This window comes from Octodon degus, unplaced genomic scaffold, assembly GCF_000260255.1.
Source record: "Octodon degus isolate 3935 unplaced genomic scaffold, OctDeg1.0 scaffold00020, whole genome shotgun sequence".
Taxonomy (NCBI): Eukaryota; Metazoa; Chordata; class Mammalia; order Rodentia; family Octodontidae; genus Octodon; species Octodon degus.
Window position 1 is genome coordinate 17,444,822 of NW_004524596.1, and position 16,756 is coordinate 17,461,577.

Genomic DNA, 16,756 nt, shown 5'->3' on the forward strand with positions numbered 1-16,756 from the left:
AAAAAAAAAAAAAAAAAAAAAAGAAAAGAAAAGAAAATTACAATGATGCCAAATTCTATCACCTAAATGTAGCTGGCTACTCTTTGTTAGACTGTATCTGTGTTAGTTGTAGAAGTATTTTCTCAGCACATTGTGGATGTGGCTGTGTATCTGCCCCGTACGTGCACTGTGATTACTATCATCATTTGAATGCTTCTGCAGTACTTTACTCTGTAAAGGTGTAGGAGTGTGGCCTTTGCATTGCTGGTGGCTGCTGGCTGCTGGCTGTTTCCCTGTTACGGGCGGCGCGGGCGCGGCAGTGGGTGTTTGCATTGTACTTTCCCCCTCATTTCTTTGTTCTTCAGTGTTAAGGCTCAACCCAGGATCTGGGCGTGCTAGGCAAGCATTCTGTGCTCGAGCTGCGTCCTCCACTCTCTGTGCAGTTTTGAACTACAAAATATGTAAACATATTCTAACATTTCATTAATTTATTTTTTATATCTATGTATTTATTTTGTCTTTTTTGAGACAGGCTCTCTGTGCAGTTCAGGCTGGCCTGGAGCTCACTTTGTAGCCCAGGCAGGTCTCTTACCTCCTGAAGCTGCTCCTCCCGCGTGCACCACCACACCTGCATAGTCCATTACCTTAGAACATTGTGGGCGAATTATCCCTGGCCTGGTGTCTGTGCAGAGGTGATCATACTTGTCAGTTCAAGCACTTATACCCATCATACTCTGGAGCATTTCTATCCATCTGGGTAAATCTGTACACAGTGTATAGAATCCTCCTCTTTTTTTTTTTTAACTTAATGAAAGCTTTAGTTATTGGATCGTTTTCTTTTTTCATTTAAACTTTTAGTGACCTGTGTTATTACCTGTTATGTACTTTTGAATACAGCACAGGGTTTTACTGCGTTTTTCTTTTTTCTTTTTGTACTGGGGATCCAACTCAGGACCTTGTGCTTGTCAGGCAGGCAGCGATGCCGCTGAGCTATCCCCTGGCCCCAACAGCATTCTGTAAGCTGAGTGCCCGCAGTTCACTTCGGGTTCCCTTCGCTGGGGGACACTGAGGTTGCATCTCGTGTTTTATTGCTACAGTGAAACAGCCTTGGCGATGCTGCCTCTGGCACCCACGGGACGCTGAGCAGGGCAGTGTGTGAGCCACGTGGCTTGCACATTTTACGTTCTGTTTTCATTTTTGCAGTGCTGGGGATTGAACCAGGGCTGTGTGTGTGCCAAGCAAGTGCTCTGCGCTGGAGCTGTCACCAGATTGGCCTTCAGCTTACTGTCTTCCTGCCTCAACTTCCAGATAGCTGAGATTATAGACATGTACCACCATGTCTAGCTGCGTATATCATTTTTAATATCAGCAGCCCAGATCATCCTTGTGTAATTGTTTTAATTGTATCTTTATGATGCTACCAAATTGTAGTTCAGTGTTTGTGATATTTCAAATTTTGGTACATTTATCTAGCCTATACTTCAGGAAGATTACTTATTTATAATTTATAGACATAGCAATTTAACATGTAAATTTAATGTCTGTCACTCAGGAGAAGCTCCTGGCTGTTATTTTTACTTGTATATTTTTGCTTATTAATGAAACTTAATTATCTTATAGTTATCCTTTATATTCTTTTTAAAAAATGTATTTATTTGTTATTTATTTATTTGGTACAGGATCTCACTACGCAGCTCAGACTCACAATGATCCTTTTGTCTCAGCCTTCTAAGCCTTGGGATTACAGGCGTGTGCCCCCATGCTGGGTTTTAGGGGCTGGTACAGCAACATGGCATGTGGCACTGGGGATTGAACCTGGGTCCTTGCACTTGCTAGACAGGTGCTTAGACGGCTGAGCTATCTCCCCAGCCCATCGTTTGTATTCTAATTCTGTTCCAGTCCTTTACTTCTTTTATTTTAATTAATTAGTTTATTTTTCAAGGCTGGGATCAGAACCCAGGGTTTAGTATGTGCTAGGCAAGGACTCTGTCACTGAGCTGTGTCCTGAGTTCTTAAGCTTGCGTTTTGCAACAGCGTCTGGCAAAATTTCTCAGTCTGGCCTCCAGCTTTCAGACTGTGTGCCTTATCCTCCAACTGGCTGGGCTTATGTGTGTGCATCACCACACGCAACATCTTTTATGTTGTTTTTTTGTTTACTGATTTTTTTTGGGGGGTACTGGGAATTGAATTCAGGACCCCATGCTTGTGAGGCAGGCACTGTGCTGCTGAGCTATAGCCCCAGCCCCTCTCTTACGTATTTTAAAATAAATACTCCAGATTTTTGAAAGAGCACAATATATGTTAAGCTGTCCATATTAAGGACGCGGGCTCAGTGGAGTGCATGCAAAGGCCCAGGTTTCAACCCTCAGCAATTACAGCAGCAAAGCAGCTCAGTATCCGGTGTCTCTTTTCTTTTATAGTGCTCATATTCTGCCACAGTTCGTCCAGGATTGTGGAAATACTTGCCTACTTTTTTTTTTTTTTTGGTACTGGAGATGGAACTCAGGACCTTGAGCTTGCCAGGCAGGTGCTAATCCTGCTGAACTACCTCCCCAGCTTTTTTATTTTTTAAAGAGGATACAAAATAATGATAATAAAAAAGAATTAGAAATGATCCAGAATATCACTGAACAAAATACTATGAATTTGACAGCATTTGTTGTATTGTATAGTTTTGTCTTCAGATTGGTTGTTTAGATTACCAGGTATATACATGCAAAATTGGGGGAAAAAGTTACAAGAAATTAAGAGAAAACAAATTTAAGCTTTAACTGTTCCTTTCCATGGACCAGCAGAGAACAGCAGTACCTACATTTTATTCCAGTGTTTTTGCAATCTGATTTTTAGATCTAAATCTTTGATTTAGAATTTATTCTGGTGTCAGGTGTAAAACAAAGATCTAGTCGTTCTTTCTCTAAGTGATCAGCTCATTGACCTTGAGCCATTTACCCCGTGTCCTTTCTCCACTGAATTAGAAGTGCAGCATGTGTCGCATAATAGTATGGTCGTATCTGTTTCTGGATTTTTTTTTGGTACCAGAGATAGAACTCGGGACCTTGAGCTTGCCAGGCAAGCACTTCACTGCGCTCTTTCCCCGGCTCCTTTTCTGTCCTTAATCTATACTTTGGTGCAAGCCTCTGTAGTTTTTCTTTCTTAAATGAGAAAAGAATGATAAAGAACTTCAAAACAAGATGATAGGAAATTAACAATGGTTATTATAGTGCATATTGTTATCTTCAAAGTAGTTGCTCCAAAAGGTACAGTGGATACAGTCAGAGGAAGCTGCTCCAAAGGAAAGAACAGCTGGGATGGGGGCAGGGAGAGTCGGAAGGGTGGAGACTGCATAGTACACGCAGGATAGCTAAGGGAACTGCTGCTGGTGCTCTTAGTTCATTGAAAGGGACAGTGGGTGCCTACGTTGTTCGGTCAGTTTTGCAAGCATATATAGTTTTATGTAGGGTAGCTTTTATAATTGGCATAAGTTCTCCATTGTTTTCTTCTTTTGAAAGAAATGTATTTGTATTCTCCCAAGTGCAGAATTAAAGGGAACAGTCTGCATCTCTGTCTGTCTGCATTTGTCCCCACACCTGGGCCGTGTTGTCACCTGCATGTGTAGGGCTAGAAGAGGAGCGGACAGTGTTTCCATTGACTTCTCCCATGCTTTTCCCGCAGCCCCTCCCGGAGTCGGTGCCCTACGAGGAAGCGCTGGCAGACCGCCAGGTCCTCCTCAGCTCCACGGAAAGCCGGGCTGGGCTCGCACAGCAGGTAGGGCTGGGGGCCTGCGAGCAGTCACTGCAGAGCTGCCTGGTGCTCTGGGACAGGGCTCTTGCGATGTGTAGGGCGCATGGGACCCAGAAGACTCCTGGCATTAACTTGTAACTAACATGTGAAATTAGTTGTCCCTTGGTACTAAGAAGCGCTGGAGGCATAAGCAAAATCCTGCAGAACCCTAAATACTTGTTATGATGCAGTTGGTGCTACAGTCCATGCAAGATGGACCGCGATGACTGATTCTTTGGACACTGATCCAAGTATCCTAAGTAATAAGACTACAAAAGGGAGCTCTAGAGAGCTGGCTTTTGATTTCACTTAAATGAGCGAGAGTGGAACATTTCCAGTGATTAATTTTTTTAGGGAAAGGTGGACAGCTGTTCAGGGTCTTACTACTAGATTGGACTGGTAGTGATCTGCCTGTTTACAGCCTCCCAAGAGCTGGGATTATAGGCATGATCCACCATGCCCAGTCTCACTTGCTGTCTCAGTGTGCCCCAGGGGGCAGGGCCGGCACGGTAGGCCTGGGGATCGAACTCCTGCCCCCTGCACCTGCTTTTAGGCTCTTTAATCCACTGAGCTAGTTGACTGGCCTTATTAATTGGTCTGTTGAATTTGAGTAGCAAATGAAAGTAGAAGATACAGTTCCTTTCAGAACTTGGTCCCAAGATCAGTTTAGCCTTTATCAGAGATGTATTTGTTCTGTTTAATATCTGTCTTGCCTTTAGTTTTAGAAATAAAGAGAACACAAATTTACATGAGACAGTGTTCTGTCAGTGATATCCTCACGTCTCATTAGATAGCATCACTGACTTCTGCTACCTCAGTGCGCCGCAGCCGTCACCTGCACGGTGATTCCTGAGAAACACGACTCTTCACACACAGTCAAATGTGGAATGCATTAACAGTTATTTAAAAAAAATTTTGTACCAGGGATCAAACTTAGGGCCTTGCACTTGCCAGGCAGGCATGTGCTGCTGAGCTATCTCTCCAGCCTAAGACTTTTTTTTTTTTTTTAGTTATTTATTTATACATTTATTTATTGTGTGTGTTGCCAGCTCAGCCCACCAGGGGGCGGGGCTGGCTGGCATGTGGTGCTGGGGGATCGAACCGCGGTCCCTATGCTTTGGCAAGCTTGTTCCAAGTAGGTGCTTTTAGACCACTGAGCCATCTCTCCAGCCCCTAAGACGTTTTTTTTGGAACGTAAGAAAAGGCTGAAAGCAATCAAGTGAGTTGTATGCAAAACAGCTGACTAGTGAATCACCTGACCTCAGTGCAGCAGCTGGTTGTGCTGTGCCACTGGCGACCTCCCTCCAGCTGCTGAGAGTGCACTGAGCCAGCAGGTGACAGTGTGGCAGCAGAGGTGTGGACCTGGGCCAGCAAGCTGGGCTCCCACATGCTGGCTGTGTTTTCTAGCTTAGCAAATGAGCCCTCATTCACTGAGAAATAAGAATGTAGAATTACTAGGGGGCCGTACTGGGATAATTGGAAGAAAGTGCCACAGACAGTGCCTGCAATATGGGAGTTGTTCAGCTGTGATAGTTGGCAGACCATTTAAGTTTACTGTAAGATTGCTTTTCTTTTCATGTAATTCTCAAGCTTTTATTTCTGCTGAGAATTAGTGTTTCAACTTCTTGTTAATATGTACCAAGCTGGAGATGATGGTGCACTCCTGTGATCTCTAGGAGGCCGAGGCAGGAAGCTCACAAGTGGAAGCGCAGCCTGAACAACTCGGTGCTTTACTGGACCCTGTCTCAAAGCATGAATACAAACAGGCCAGGTATAGCTCCCTGCAGAGGCCCGGGGTTCAGTTCCAGTATCATGATAAACAAAGTGTCACATGCTTACAGAAAATATACAAATCACTAACACATCCCATTGAATTTTCATAAGTGAGTATTAAATATAACCAGGACCTAGATTTAAAAAGAGAGGGAGCCAGGCACAGTGGTGCACACCTGTAACCCCAGAGGAGGCTGAGGCAGGAGGATCAGTGTGAGTTCGAGGCCAGCCTGGGCTACAAAGTGAGCTCGTTGCCAGCCTGAGCTGCATAGCTAGACCCTGTCTCAAAAAGACATAATAAAGGGAGTGGAGGGCTGTATTTCTCTATGTAAAGGATATTCTAGACAAAATTTACCAGGGCCCAAGGAGCCTTCCCCAGACTGTTTTCCGAAGCTGCTGTGCCCTCCCAAAGCTCACCATTCCCGAGTTCTCGCGCCAGCAACGCCGCCTTTTATTGAGTGCAGTTCCACTGTTTACACTTCATCCCATCTGCTTTGAGGCAGCTCTGTGGGCATGAGAGTCAGCGCGCTCCGCAGACACAGCCACTTGGCATTTTCTCTTTTGAACATGGGCTGGAGGCCCTCTGCCGTGATAGTTGCTGCCATTGAACAGCTTTTCCTTCTGTTTGCAGTCTTGTTCCAGGGCCTGCTCTGGTCTTCTGTTATTTCTACCTGTTTTTCTATTAGGTCTCCTTTTCTTCCTCACTTGTAAGACTTTCTTGTGTTCTGGTATTATATCTGTTGAATGCTTCACAAGTTAATTTTCTATTCCTTGTCTTTTCTTTTACTCTCTTAATGAAGCCCTTAATAGAGGTTTTATTTTACTTTAGTTCAATTTCTCATTAAAGGTTGTAAACCAAAACTGCCTCTCAGAGGTAAAAACAGTAACACCTGCCCCTGTATAGTAATTCTCTCCCCATTCCAGGGCCAGGCTTCATTGTTTTTACCTCTATAAGGTAATTTTGGTTTACATTTTGTAAAGCATTTTTGGCTATTGCTGGGGTCTAAAATGTCCTCCGAAGGTGTGTGGAGTTGAGGGTGTGGTTGCCAGCGTGTGGGCTTTGGGCAGTGGCCAGCTCCTGCTGCCTCGTCCGTTAGGCTTTGGGGCCCGTTGGAGGCATGGGTTGTGCGCGAGGCCTAACACTGTCTCCTGTCCCTGGCCCCTGCTCTCTGTGTTGCCCGGTGCCATGAGGAGAATGGCCTCCTGCCAGCGCGCCCTCGGTGTCCTGGCGTTCTGCTTGCCCCCGGCCGTGGGCAGTGGGCCTGGCCAGCTGTGGGCTGACCCTCTGATAGCACGAGCCAACAGTTGCATTAGGTGTTTTGTCACAGTGACACAAAGCTGATTAACACAGCTGCCGAGTCCTGTCCACATCATTCCTCAGATACACAACTCTGCCTTACATTTTAAGGTTCAACAGAGTTTAGAAAAGATTTCTAAACTGGAACAGGAGAAAGAACATTGGATGTTGGAAGCCCAGTTAGCCAAAATCAAGCTAGAAAAAGAAAACCAGCGAATTGCGGATAAGCTAAGGAGCCCCAGTGGTGGGCAGCTGGCTGGGCTGGCCCAGGATAATGCTGCCATGGTGAACCGCGCCGGCCAGGATGCAGCTGCTACGAAGGCCGCAGTGGAGCCTGCTCAGAGCACCAGTCTGGTGAGTGCTTCTTGGCTGTCCATGGTTTTCTTTTTCATGTACTCGATGGTAAGGGTCTAACCTAGTGTTCAGTGTGGACTGTTGTCTCAGTCCATCCCAGTGCTCCAGCAAAATACTATAAGCTGGGTGACCTACAAGAATAGAACTCTCCTCGCAGTTCTGGAAGCTGGAAAGTCCAAGATCGAAGTGCTTTTGTGGGTCTGGGGTCCGGTAAGGGTGTGTTTCCTGGCGCGCGTGTGGTGGCCCCGGCAAGCAAGACCTCTGGCGCTCTTTCGTAAGGCCCCAATCTCTTGCAACCCTCTCCCTCAGCCCCCACCCTCTAGTCCCATCACTTGGGGCCTTGATCTGACATAGGAACTTTGGAGAGTGAGAGTTCAGACCGTAACAGCCGTTTAAATTATAAGCTGTTTAGTTTATAATGGGAGGGAGCCGTGTGTCTGCCGAGAGAAGCAGGTGAGCGAGTAGGCTATCTCCTTCCAAAAGCAGCTGCATAGAGTTCCCTGCAATTTTATGCCATCTGTCCCCTTGGTGAAACGAACCTCTTTGGAAAAGATGTAGGAAGTCAATGTCAGGTGATTCTGTACTTTTATAAAAGCATGTCTAGTGTTTTGGGTTTTTTTATTTGTTTTGTTTTTTGAGATAAGAGTCTTACTGTGTAGTTCATGCTGGTCTTGAACCCAGCATTTAGCCAGGCTGGCCTCACACTCATGATGATCCTCCTGCCTCAGCTTCCGAGCGTTGGCACCGTCATGTGCCACCACTCCAGGCCCCTTGGCATAAGTACTTTTTAAATGAGAGAAAAAGTAAGTGCTGCGCCAGTTTCACTGAGTACAAAATTGTGGCTCTTCAATGAAAAAGTATTACAGAAGACTGCTTCCCAGCTGGTGAGCAGGGCGACTGCCAGCGCGCTCAGCTCTCTGCTCCACCAGCGCTGGAGTGTGTGTTGTTAGGAATAGGTGGGAACTGCCTGTGCAGTCTCCAGTTAGCGAAATCCACCGGAAGAGAATCTCCCAAGTTTTCTTCAGTGATCGTGCCCACATCTTCCCCGTTCACCTTGAACTGTGACCTGAATTCAGCAGTCACGACTGTTTGTTTTGTTTTCTGAGAGGGTCTTGCTGAGTGTCCAGGCTGGCCCTGAAACCCTCCTGCCTCAGACTCCGCCTCCCGAGTGCTGGGATTACAGGGCTCATTTTCTCGGCCTGCATCCCCTGCACTCAGTAGGCCAGTGTGCACCGAGAACGTTTACAGATGTTGAACCTGTTGTGTGTGAAATGTGAACTTCTAAAGACCCTTCTCCTCTTCCAGAGTGGGATTTTAACCAGGACGCCTGACAGCGAGGTACCGTGCTTGGCATCCTGTTGTCTGTGCGTAAATGCCTGCTAGCGTGCTTGTTGGCAAAGTCCCTGCAAGCCAGCTTCATCTGCTGCTTTCCTGACAGCTCCAGCACGTGCGGAGCCGGGGCTTTCCTCTTCTGTCAGTGGATTCGTGTTGCTCTTCTCTCTCTTTCTGTTTTAACTGCTTTTCTGACTGCTTTCTTGAGTGCCTTGCCTGGGCAGTTTTGAGACGGTGTGGCCTGTGCAGCCTCCTGCTGGCGTGTGCGTGAGGCACAGGGCCTCGATGGGCAGCATGCGTGCGTGTGTGCGTATGTGCGTGCATGGAGTGAGCAAATGTAGGCAGACATGGCTTGTCGTACAGGATTGCATGTTTGCGTTTAGAAATATTCTAAGATGTAATAACTTTACAAGTAACTGTCAACAAAGCTGAAGTTATCCAGTTCACCCTTCAGTATGGCAGTCTGATAAATACAGTTCAAGTACATTGGTAAAACCTTTGATTTCCTAGGTAAGCTTGAATGTTTGTGTGTATTTTTTCCCTTCAGCAGTGGGTACTGAACTGAGAGGCGCCCATCACTGGGCTACATTTCAGGCCCTTTTTATTTTTTATTTTGAGGCTTAGTCTTGCTAAGTTGCCTAGACTGGCCTCAATGTAAAACAGTCTCCTGCCTCAGCCTCCTGGTCAGTGGGATTCCCAGCATGCACTGCTGCAGCTGGCTGCTCACTGTGTCCAGGTCAGAGAACTAGGAGTCCTGCTGGTGTGGACCAGATGCTGACAGAGAAGTAGTTTGCTGGTGCGCAGTCAGGTTGTTCTAAGATAACTTAAAGATAAAATGCAGTCCCGATAAGTGTTCCTCCTGCTGTCCCTTTCCAATGAGAAGAGGGCACAGAGCTGGCAGATGGAGTGTCAGAGCCAGGTTTGCAGCTGAGGGAGGCTGGATGGAGGACTCAGCTCTGCCCACCTCAGGGTCTGAAGCCCCATCATGCTGAGAAGGGCAGAGCTGAAGGAAAAAAACACTGGGAATGTCCACTGCCTTGCCACGGCTGGGGCTGCTTTGTGAGGTGTGCAGACTGTGATGCCCCTTCCAGCTTCAGGGGCGGGTGTGCCCAGTGAGGTCCTTGTCTTCTGTCTAGAACTCTGTCGTCTCCTGTGTTTGCTGATGTACGTGCTCTCTTTAGGTCCCGGATGTAGACTCTCGTGAAGACCTAATTAAGAACCACTACATGGCCAGGGTGGTGGAGCTCACATCGCAGCTGCAGCTGGCTGACAGTAAGTCGGTGCATTTCTACGCCGAGGTGAGTGGGGCTTCCACAGGACTCAGGCACTGGGCCCTCCTCTGTGGGAGACAGCCGGGATGTGTGCCTCAGGCCGACCGGAGCCCATACTTTGCTGGCGTGCCACCTGCAATCTCCACTGTAGCAAATAGGAGCACAAAACAAGTCTCTGTGAGATAGCTGGGGGCTTCATGTGGCCTGGTCTTCCCTGTGGGCGCATGATGTGTGGTCTTTTTTCTGTTTTCATGCTTTCTTTTGAGGCAGGGCCTTAGCTTTCGAGCTCAGGGAGCTTAGGGCCTGGAACTCACTGTGCAGCTCAGGCCAGCCTTGAACTTGCAGCAGTTACCCTGCCTCAGCCTCCTGCGTGCTGGCATTGTGGGCGGTGCCACCACCTCCCACGCATATAGATGCTTTGCACTATTACTATTAGAGATTTTGTGCTTTAGAGTGAAAGACATTGATCCTTTTAAATAATGCTTCAGTTTTTCAATAAGTATGTAGCAATGATTTGTGATAAATAGGATAAAAAACATGACCTTTTCAATCTTTAAGATACATAATCTTTTGTTACTTTTTCTTCCTTTGCTAATGATTTTCTGTTGAGAATTAGAAAACCATTATGCAGTACAATACTGAAGCTTACAGAGTAGAAGGGAAAAAATGAAAGAAGAAGGTTTGGGTACCAGAGTGCAGTGAGGAGCGGTTCCCTTTCAAGTGCTCCCCGATCAAGTGCTCGTATGTGTGCAAGCTCCCCCAGCCCGCTCCCTCCCCCTCCCCCTCCCTCCTTCTCTTCCCCTCCCTTCTTCCCTTCTCCCCCTCCCTCCTTCCCTTCCCCTCCCATCCTCCCCCCACCCCTCCCTCTCTCCTTCTCTCTCTTTCCATTTTCCCACCTTCAAAAAAAATCATCTGTTGTGTATTAAAAGTGGTTAGGTTAGATATATAGTTACATTCTCTTAATGAATAGAATGATTTGTTCTGATGGTGTTTGTAGATAGGATATCATGTCCGCATCTTGTACAGCAATTAACTACTGGGAAGAATGTATGCAATGTGTTGATTATTGAAACTGTCCTACCAATTTGATTTGAAACTGTCTCATTGCTTTTTATCAATAAAATTATGAAAAAATAAAAAAAATTTTTTTTTTAAATCATCTGCTTTTACTTTATAACAAAAAAAGAGACCAACAAATGAGTGGTAAGATGAATGGCTTTTGCTCAGCAAGGAAGGCCTTTATGGCTTCCAGTATAAAGCTTCCTATTGAAAGGTCAGTTGAGGTGACAGGTAGAGAATTACACTGCATCCAATTCTTAAAGAACTTGAACATGAAAAGTCAGTGCGCTTTGTTGGACCTGACTTTATCTCTGATTTTCTCCTACACTGCAGAGGTGGGGAGAGATGTGGCTGGGAAGTCCAGGTGCTGGAAGTGGGACAGGGCTTTACTCCTTCGCCTGCCAAAATAAACAAGGTGCCTAGCGCAGTAGGGTTGCCGGCAACTGAGGTACCCGTGTATACTGAGCGGGGCACTGGTGACAGCTGCTGGAAGGATGGGACCGGCCGTGACGGGCAGCAGTCACACAGCACTGGCCCCCCCCGTGCAGGGCAGCAGAGCAGCCTGTCCCTGTGGGCGGGCTCCCTGCTGCCTTCTGAGTTAGTGTCCCAGCGGGAGGCCGTGTTGTCTCCTGAGCACCCTTGTGTCCCTCTCTGTCAGGCTCAGTGCTAACCGTAGCGCAGGGAGGTTGGTTAACAGGTGGCTTAGTGCCCTGCTGTTTTCAACAAGCGAAATGAGTACTGGAGAACTTTTTAGGCCATTTTGTTTCCACGACATATGACTGTTTTAGTAATTGTCTTCAACACAACTGTGAACTTTTAGCTTGTCCTAGTTTTTCCCATGTGTGAACAGGAAGTGGTGTCCCCTGTGTGACTTCACTGGAAGGCAAGGGTGAGCATCTGACACCGACCCAGAGCTCATGTGTGTCGTCAGGCCCTCCTGTTAGTCCCATTAGGTGCCTGTGCAGGAGGGCTGGGGACCTGCGGACAGCAGGGGAGTGGGAGCGCCCTTCTCACCTGTGGCAGCTTGCGGGAAGTCCTTCAGCACTGCCTATATCCCAGCCTGGACAGAGCATTGCCTGTCCTGTGGCTGAGACCGCGGTCTCCAAGGGCGGGCCTCACACACGAGAAGAGTGTCACAGGATCCAGTATCAGAAGGCGGTGGTCAGTTTTATTTTTATTTATTTATTTATTTATTTTTTGGTGGTCAGTTTTAAAATAATCACTTTTTTCATCCATCATAAGTATAAATTAATCCTGGGTAAATGTAAAGAGTTTGCTTTTTGTGACCACTGGGCCCTTAGGCCAGAGGTAGGAAATAACAGATGAGCTTGAGTTGTTGGCCTTTTTCCTAGAGGGTAAGGCTGTGTCTTCCATGTTCTCTGTGTGTGGCACAGGTAGATAGCTGTGGAGTGGGGGGGGGGTGGAAGGAAGGAAGGAGGGATGGATGGATGGTTTTTACCTTTGGGGATTGTTTTCTAGTAACTTTCTCTGAAGCAAACTTGGTTTTGGAGTGCTGTCCTAGAAGTGGAATGTTTTCTGATTTTATAGTGCCGGGCACTCTCTAAAAGACTAGCGCTGGCTGAGAAGTCTAAGGAGACCCTGACAGAGGAGATGAAACTCGCCAGTCAGAACATCAGCAGACTTCAGGTGAGTGCGCGTGTTAGCTGCGCAGGCCTCGAGTGTTCTCCTGGAGAGCTCGTGGGGAGCAGTCGGCCTTCCCTGTCAGCGGTGGCTTCTGAGCGCTACACGTGCTTCCCCTAACCGCTTTATTTCTATCTTAAAGTAACATCTTAATTACGTCAGGCAAAAAATGATTACTTCTCTGACATGATCATAATCTTAATTTTTTTCTATAGTTAGAGTTTGTTTAAATAATAGTTATATACCCACAAGTCCCCCTACTCTTTCTTTTTCTCTATAAATGCTCTTCCCCGCGGGCTGTAGGCTTTTCTGCACACAGCACGTTGTGCTTTTTCTTTCCTGTTTGCCTAAAGCTGACCTGAACTGAGAGGCTGGGCTGCCCGGCCCTCAGCCTTCTGCTTTCTTCCGAAGCCTGGCTTTCCCGAGGGCTCCTCTTCGTGTCAGCCTGATGCCAGGCGAAGGCCCAGCTGCCCCTTTCCTCACAGCAGTGAGGGGAGTGTGAGGGCTGGAGGAGAGGTGGGGCTCTGCGGCGGGCCTGAGCACAGCGCCGAGGCCGCTCCACCCTCTGGTTTCACCGACTGTGTTATATCTGTCATGGAAGGAAGCCCTTGGCGCTTTGCAAAGAAATTAAGTGCACATTTTGAAAATTGAGAGAAAAATGTTCTCCCTTTCTTTTAATTTCATTCCTGTTAGGCTTGTGCTTTAACCTTCTTGTTAGTCTGTCAATTGGGCCATCTTGATAGGTTGCTTTTGCAGATTTCTTAAGTAAATGTCAGAGTGGGGAGGCGTGACCGTGTTCAGTTCCTCCCTCATGCCGCAGGACGAGCTGACGACCACCAAGCGCAGCTACGAGGACCAGCTGAGCATGATGAGCGACCACCTGTGCAGCATGAATGAGACGCTGTCGAAGCAGCGGGAGGAGATCGACACCCTGAAGCTGGCTGGCAAGGTGTGCGGGCGAGCGCTGGGCGCCTGCAGCATGGCGCTGAGTGCAGCTAGGCGGGTCGCTGGGCTCCGTGTGTGCAGGAGCTGAAGGCTGAGGGATGGGACTGCTCGTGAGGGCTTTCGCTTAACATCACTGATCCTGTCCAAAAGTAAAACCAGATTTCTTTGGCTGACTTGTCAGCTGCCAAGGCCTGCCTGCCGAGGCCTTAGATCCCGGGCTTGCTGCTTTGTGGCAAAGGGTTCAAACAGGAGACTTGTGGGTTGCTCTGTTCAGATGAGTCTAAACAGGGCCTCTGAAGAGCGACTTCAGGAGATGAGTTCCCGTGAACGTCTGTAACCTGCAGAAGGCTTCCCCGTTTAATCCCAGCTACTTCCTCTGATTTCTTCTCATAAAGCCTCTGCTTTCCAAGGCCAGGTCTGTAGACGTGCAGGTCCTGTCCTTTTTGCCCGGGAGGGGGGACTCCAGGCCCTGGGGGTGGTCACCCAGGTGCTTAGTGTGTCAGTCACTCACCAGCTCTTCACCGCCAGCAGCTGGAACTGCGGGTCCCAACTCCTGGCTCTGCAGCTGCCCCCACCTCAGCAGGGGGCAGTGCTGGCCTGAGTGACAGCTCCGTGCGCTGGAGTGGAAGTAACGGTGACTGAGGAGCTTTGGTTCAGCACCTGCTAGTGGTGAGGGCAGGTTCTGCAAGCCTGTGCTGTCCTTAGAAAATGCATCCCGTTAGTGCATTGGAACCCACATAATATAATTTTTGTTTTTCAGCATAGTTTCATGCTTTTCACTGACCTCCTTTGGAGATGTATCTGCTGCTTTCCTGGGCCCTCTCTGATGACTGTAGACAGCCCATGTGGTTCTGATTATGGTTCTCTGGTTGCTGGCTCTCAGGAAACGTGAGCCTGGAGGGGGCTGGTCCCCTAGAGAATGTCTCCATGACCCTTACCCCTCTGGCCCGTGGTGCTCCAGTAGGGCAGCATCTGCCCCACCGCTGGGTTCCTGCTAACAGTAGAAAGTACGCATATCGAAGAGGTGGTTCTGGTCTCAGGCAGTTTTTAAACAGATTTATCAGGACAGGTTTTCAGTCCCTAAGGATTACCTGCATGGTAGAGAGGTGGTGTGGATTTTTATCCCCGTCCCCTCTCCTTCCTGAAGAGGTTATGTTTCCATTTCACTCAGAACTGATTGTAGTAGTAGTGTGCGAAAAGCAGTGTTCGCGCCTGCCATTAGAGAAGTGCCAGCGACTCAGGGCACCTGAGGTCTCCAGAGCTGCGCAGGTGCAGGACTTGGGTCTGCGCTGAGAAGTGTAAGGAGCGCCGCAGAGCTGTGTCCCAGAGGTAGCTTGTCACAGTTACTCAAGTTAGGGAATGTTCAAGTTTTCTTGGAGCTTTTAAGTCTCTTCTTTTAAGCTCTTGAATGAGAGCTCTCTTTGCTTCGGAGTTTGTATTAGTAGCCTTTCTTTGATCATTTTGGGACCCCCCTTTAGTAGTACTTGACATTGCTGTAGCGACCTCTTCGCTGTGTTGACACATCTCCGCCGATACCAAGTAAACATCCTCAGCCATTTGTCTGCTGTTACTTCTCTAGTGTTTGCATTGTGCAGGCATTTTGCACTTGGAAGGAGAAAGTGTGTATATACCTAATGGCTTAGGAATTCCGTTAGAATTTATTCCTGAGAAGGGAACTCAGCAGAAAAGAAGCTATCCAGAACTAGAAAGCCCAGACCTTCCTGTGTGAGGGACCTGGAAGAAGATGAGCGCGCCTTTCCTCTCCCTTGTCCCATTCCCAAGCCCTTATGCACGCTCAGCCTTGACAGGTGGTCAGTGCCATGTGAGGGGCTCTTGGTACGCTTTTAGAATTACTGTCTGTTTAAAAGGTATTTATTGAACAGAATATTCAGCCCATGGAACCTTGTGTGTCGTGTCTTTGGAATAGGACAAATGCTTGAGGTTTTGCAAAATCTAGGTAGTAGCTTACTTTCCTTGTTGCCTGACCTGGAGCCCCCTGGAGCTAGGACCCGCAGCAGTAGCAGGCCAGGCCAGCTCACAGCGCTTCAAGGTTACTGCATAGAAGATAGCGGCAGCGTGGGGGCTGTCTCCCCTGGGAGGCCAGAGTGTTCCCAGGGACACGCAGCCTCTGGACGACTTAGTTTATAAACTATGTAAACTATTTTTCTGGAAGTTTTTGTTCTCATTGTTGATATTTTTCTTTGTGCAGGGAAATTCTAAAAAGAACAAGAGTCGATAGTTTACAAATAACTGCTTGGAGACGGACCCTTCCAGAGCCGCCGTATCTGCCCGAAGCCGCAGGCCCTCCTGTGTCCAGCACGCAGCCTCTGGGAAGCTGAGGTCTCTGACCCAGGAACCCTGGGAGCCCCGCGTGTTGTGCATGGCCCAGGCATTTACGTGCATTTGTGACCAGTAAGGCGAACACAGAAGTCGATGTTGGCAGTGAAGTGGCAAACATGACGTATACCATGGATGTTGTAGGTTTCCTTACGCTGTTTTTACTGTGCACTTTTTAAAATTAGGTTTTAATTTCAGTATGTAAGTATGACAGATATTTTGTATATTTTCAAACTCAAATATATGGTAATTGATTTGTTATCTATGGAATAGATATATGTTTCTGGATAAAATGCTTAAATTGTCAACTGTCATTACTTCTTACTATGATTGAGCGCAGTCTCCAGATTCTTTTGTAAAGCTCCGTTCCCACTGTCGTCCTCCCCCGCCCCCTTTCCTCCCTTCCCAGGAACAGGCCTTGCAGAGTTCAGATCCTGTGGGTTTATTATCATTGTCTTCAGATTTCCAGGACCCTTTCTGTCTTAGAGTAATAACTACAGGAAATTCATGTCAATAAATTCGTACTGATACCAAACTTTTAGTCTCTGTGAAAATTTAATGAAGGAAACTGAGACTTAACTAAAGTGGGCTTTGCCAAATCCATCAGACCTCATCTGACTTGGATCTAATCTTCCTGGTTCCTCATTAGAATCGTGGTACAGTTCCTCCTTTGTGCGGCTCCTGGGCTTTGTCTTGAGAGCTGCTCCTAGCCACATTTCAGGGGCACCGAGCCTGTGGGCTCCTGTTTTTTCCCATAAACGCTGCACTTCAGAGCACACCTCAGGGTGCCCCTGCCCGCCCTGCCCCGTGCCCTGGAGAGGCTGCTGCTTTCTCAGCTGCTGGTGGCTGGTGAGTGAGGGCCCCACCTCCCTTCCCTGGCCCTCCTTCGGCCTGCCTCCCCCTACCCTCACTGACTTCCTCCCTCCCTACTGCTTTCTTGGTCCCCTGGCTCAGCACAAAGGCCAACACAGCCCCCACCCCAGTCCCA

General features: G+C 47.8%; 1 protein-coding gene across 3 annotated transcripts in view; it reads left to right on the forward strand.

Annotated features, from left to right (window-relative positions):
* Ppp1r21 (protein phosphatase 1 regulatory subunit 21) overlaps nucleotides 1-16,363 on the forward strand; it is a 68,899-nt gene extending 52,536 nt beyond the window's left edge. Inside the window, exons 16-22 of one of the 3 annotated variants that reach the window (XM_023711234.1) lie at nucleotides 3,652-3,744; nucleotides 6,941-7,183; nucleotides 8,489-8,521; nucleotides 9,697-9,813; nucleotides 12,394-12,492; nucleotides 13,307-13,435; nucleotides 15,641-16,362. In XM_023711234.1, the coding sequence (XP_023567002.1) occupies nucleotides 3,652-3,744; nucleotides 6,941-7,183; nucleotides 8,489-8,521; nucleotides 9,697-9,813; nucleotides 12,394-12,492; nucleotides 13,307-13,435; nucleotides 15,641-15,670 (744 nt within the window). In that variant the 3' untranslated portion in view covers nucleotides 15,671-16,362. Of the gene's footprint in view, nucleotides 1-3,651; nucleotides 3,745-6,940; nucleotides 7,184-8,488; nucleotides 8,522-9,696; nucleotides 9,814-12,393; nucleotides 12,493-13,306; nucleotides 13,436-15,640 lie in introns of all 3 variants that reach the window. The other 2 variants (XM_023711235.1, XM_023711236.1) reach the window with 2 other exon arrangements.
* The last annotated feature ends 393 nt before the right edge of the window (nucleotides 16,364-16,756 follow it).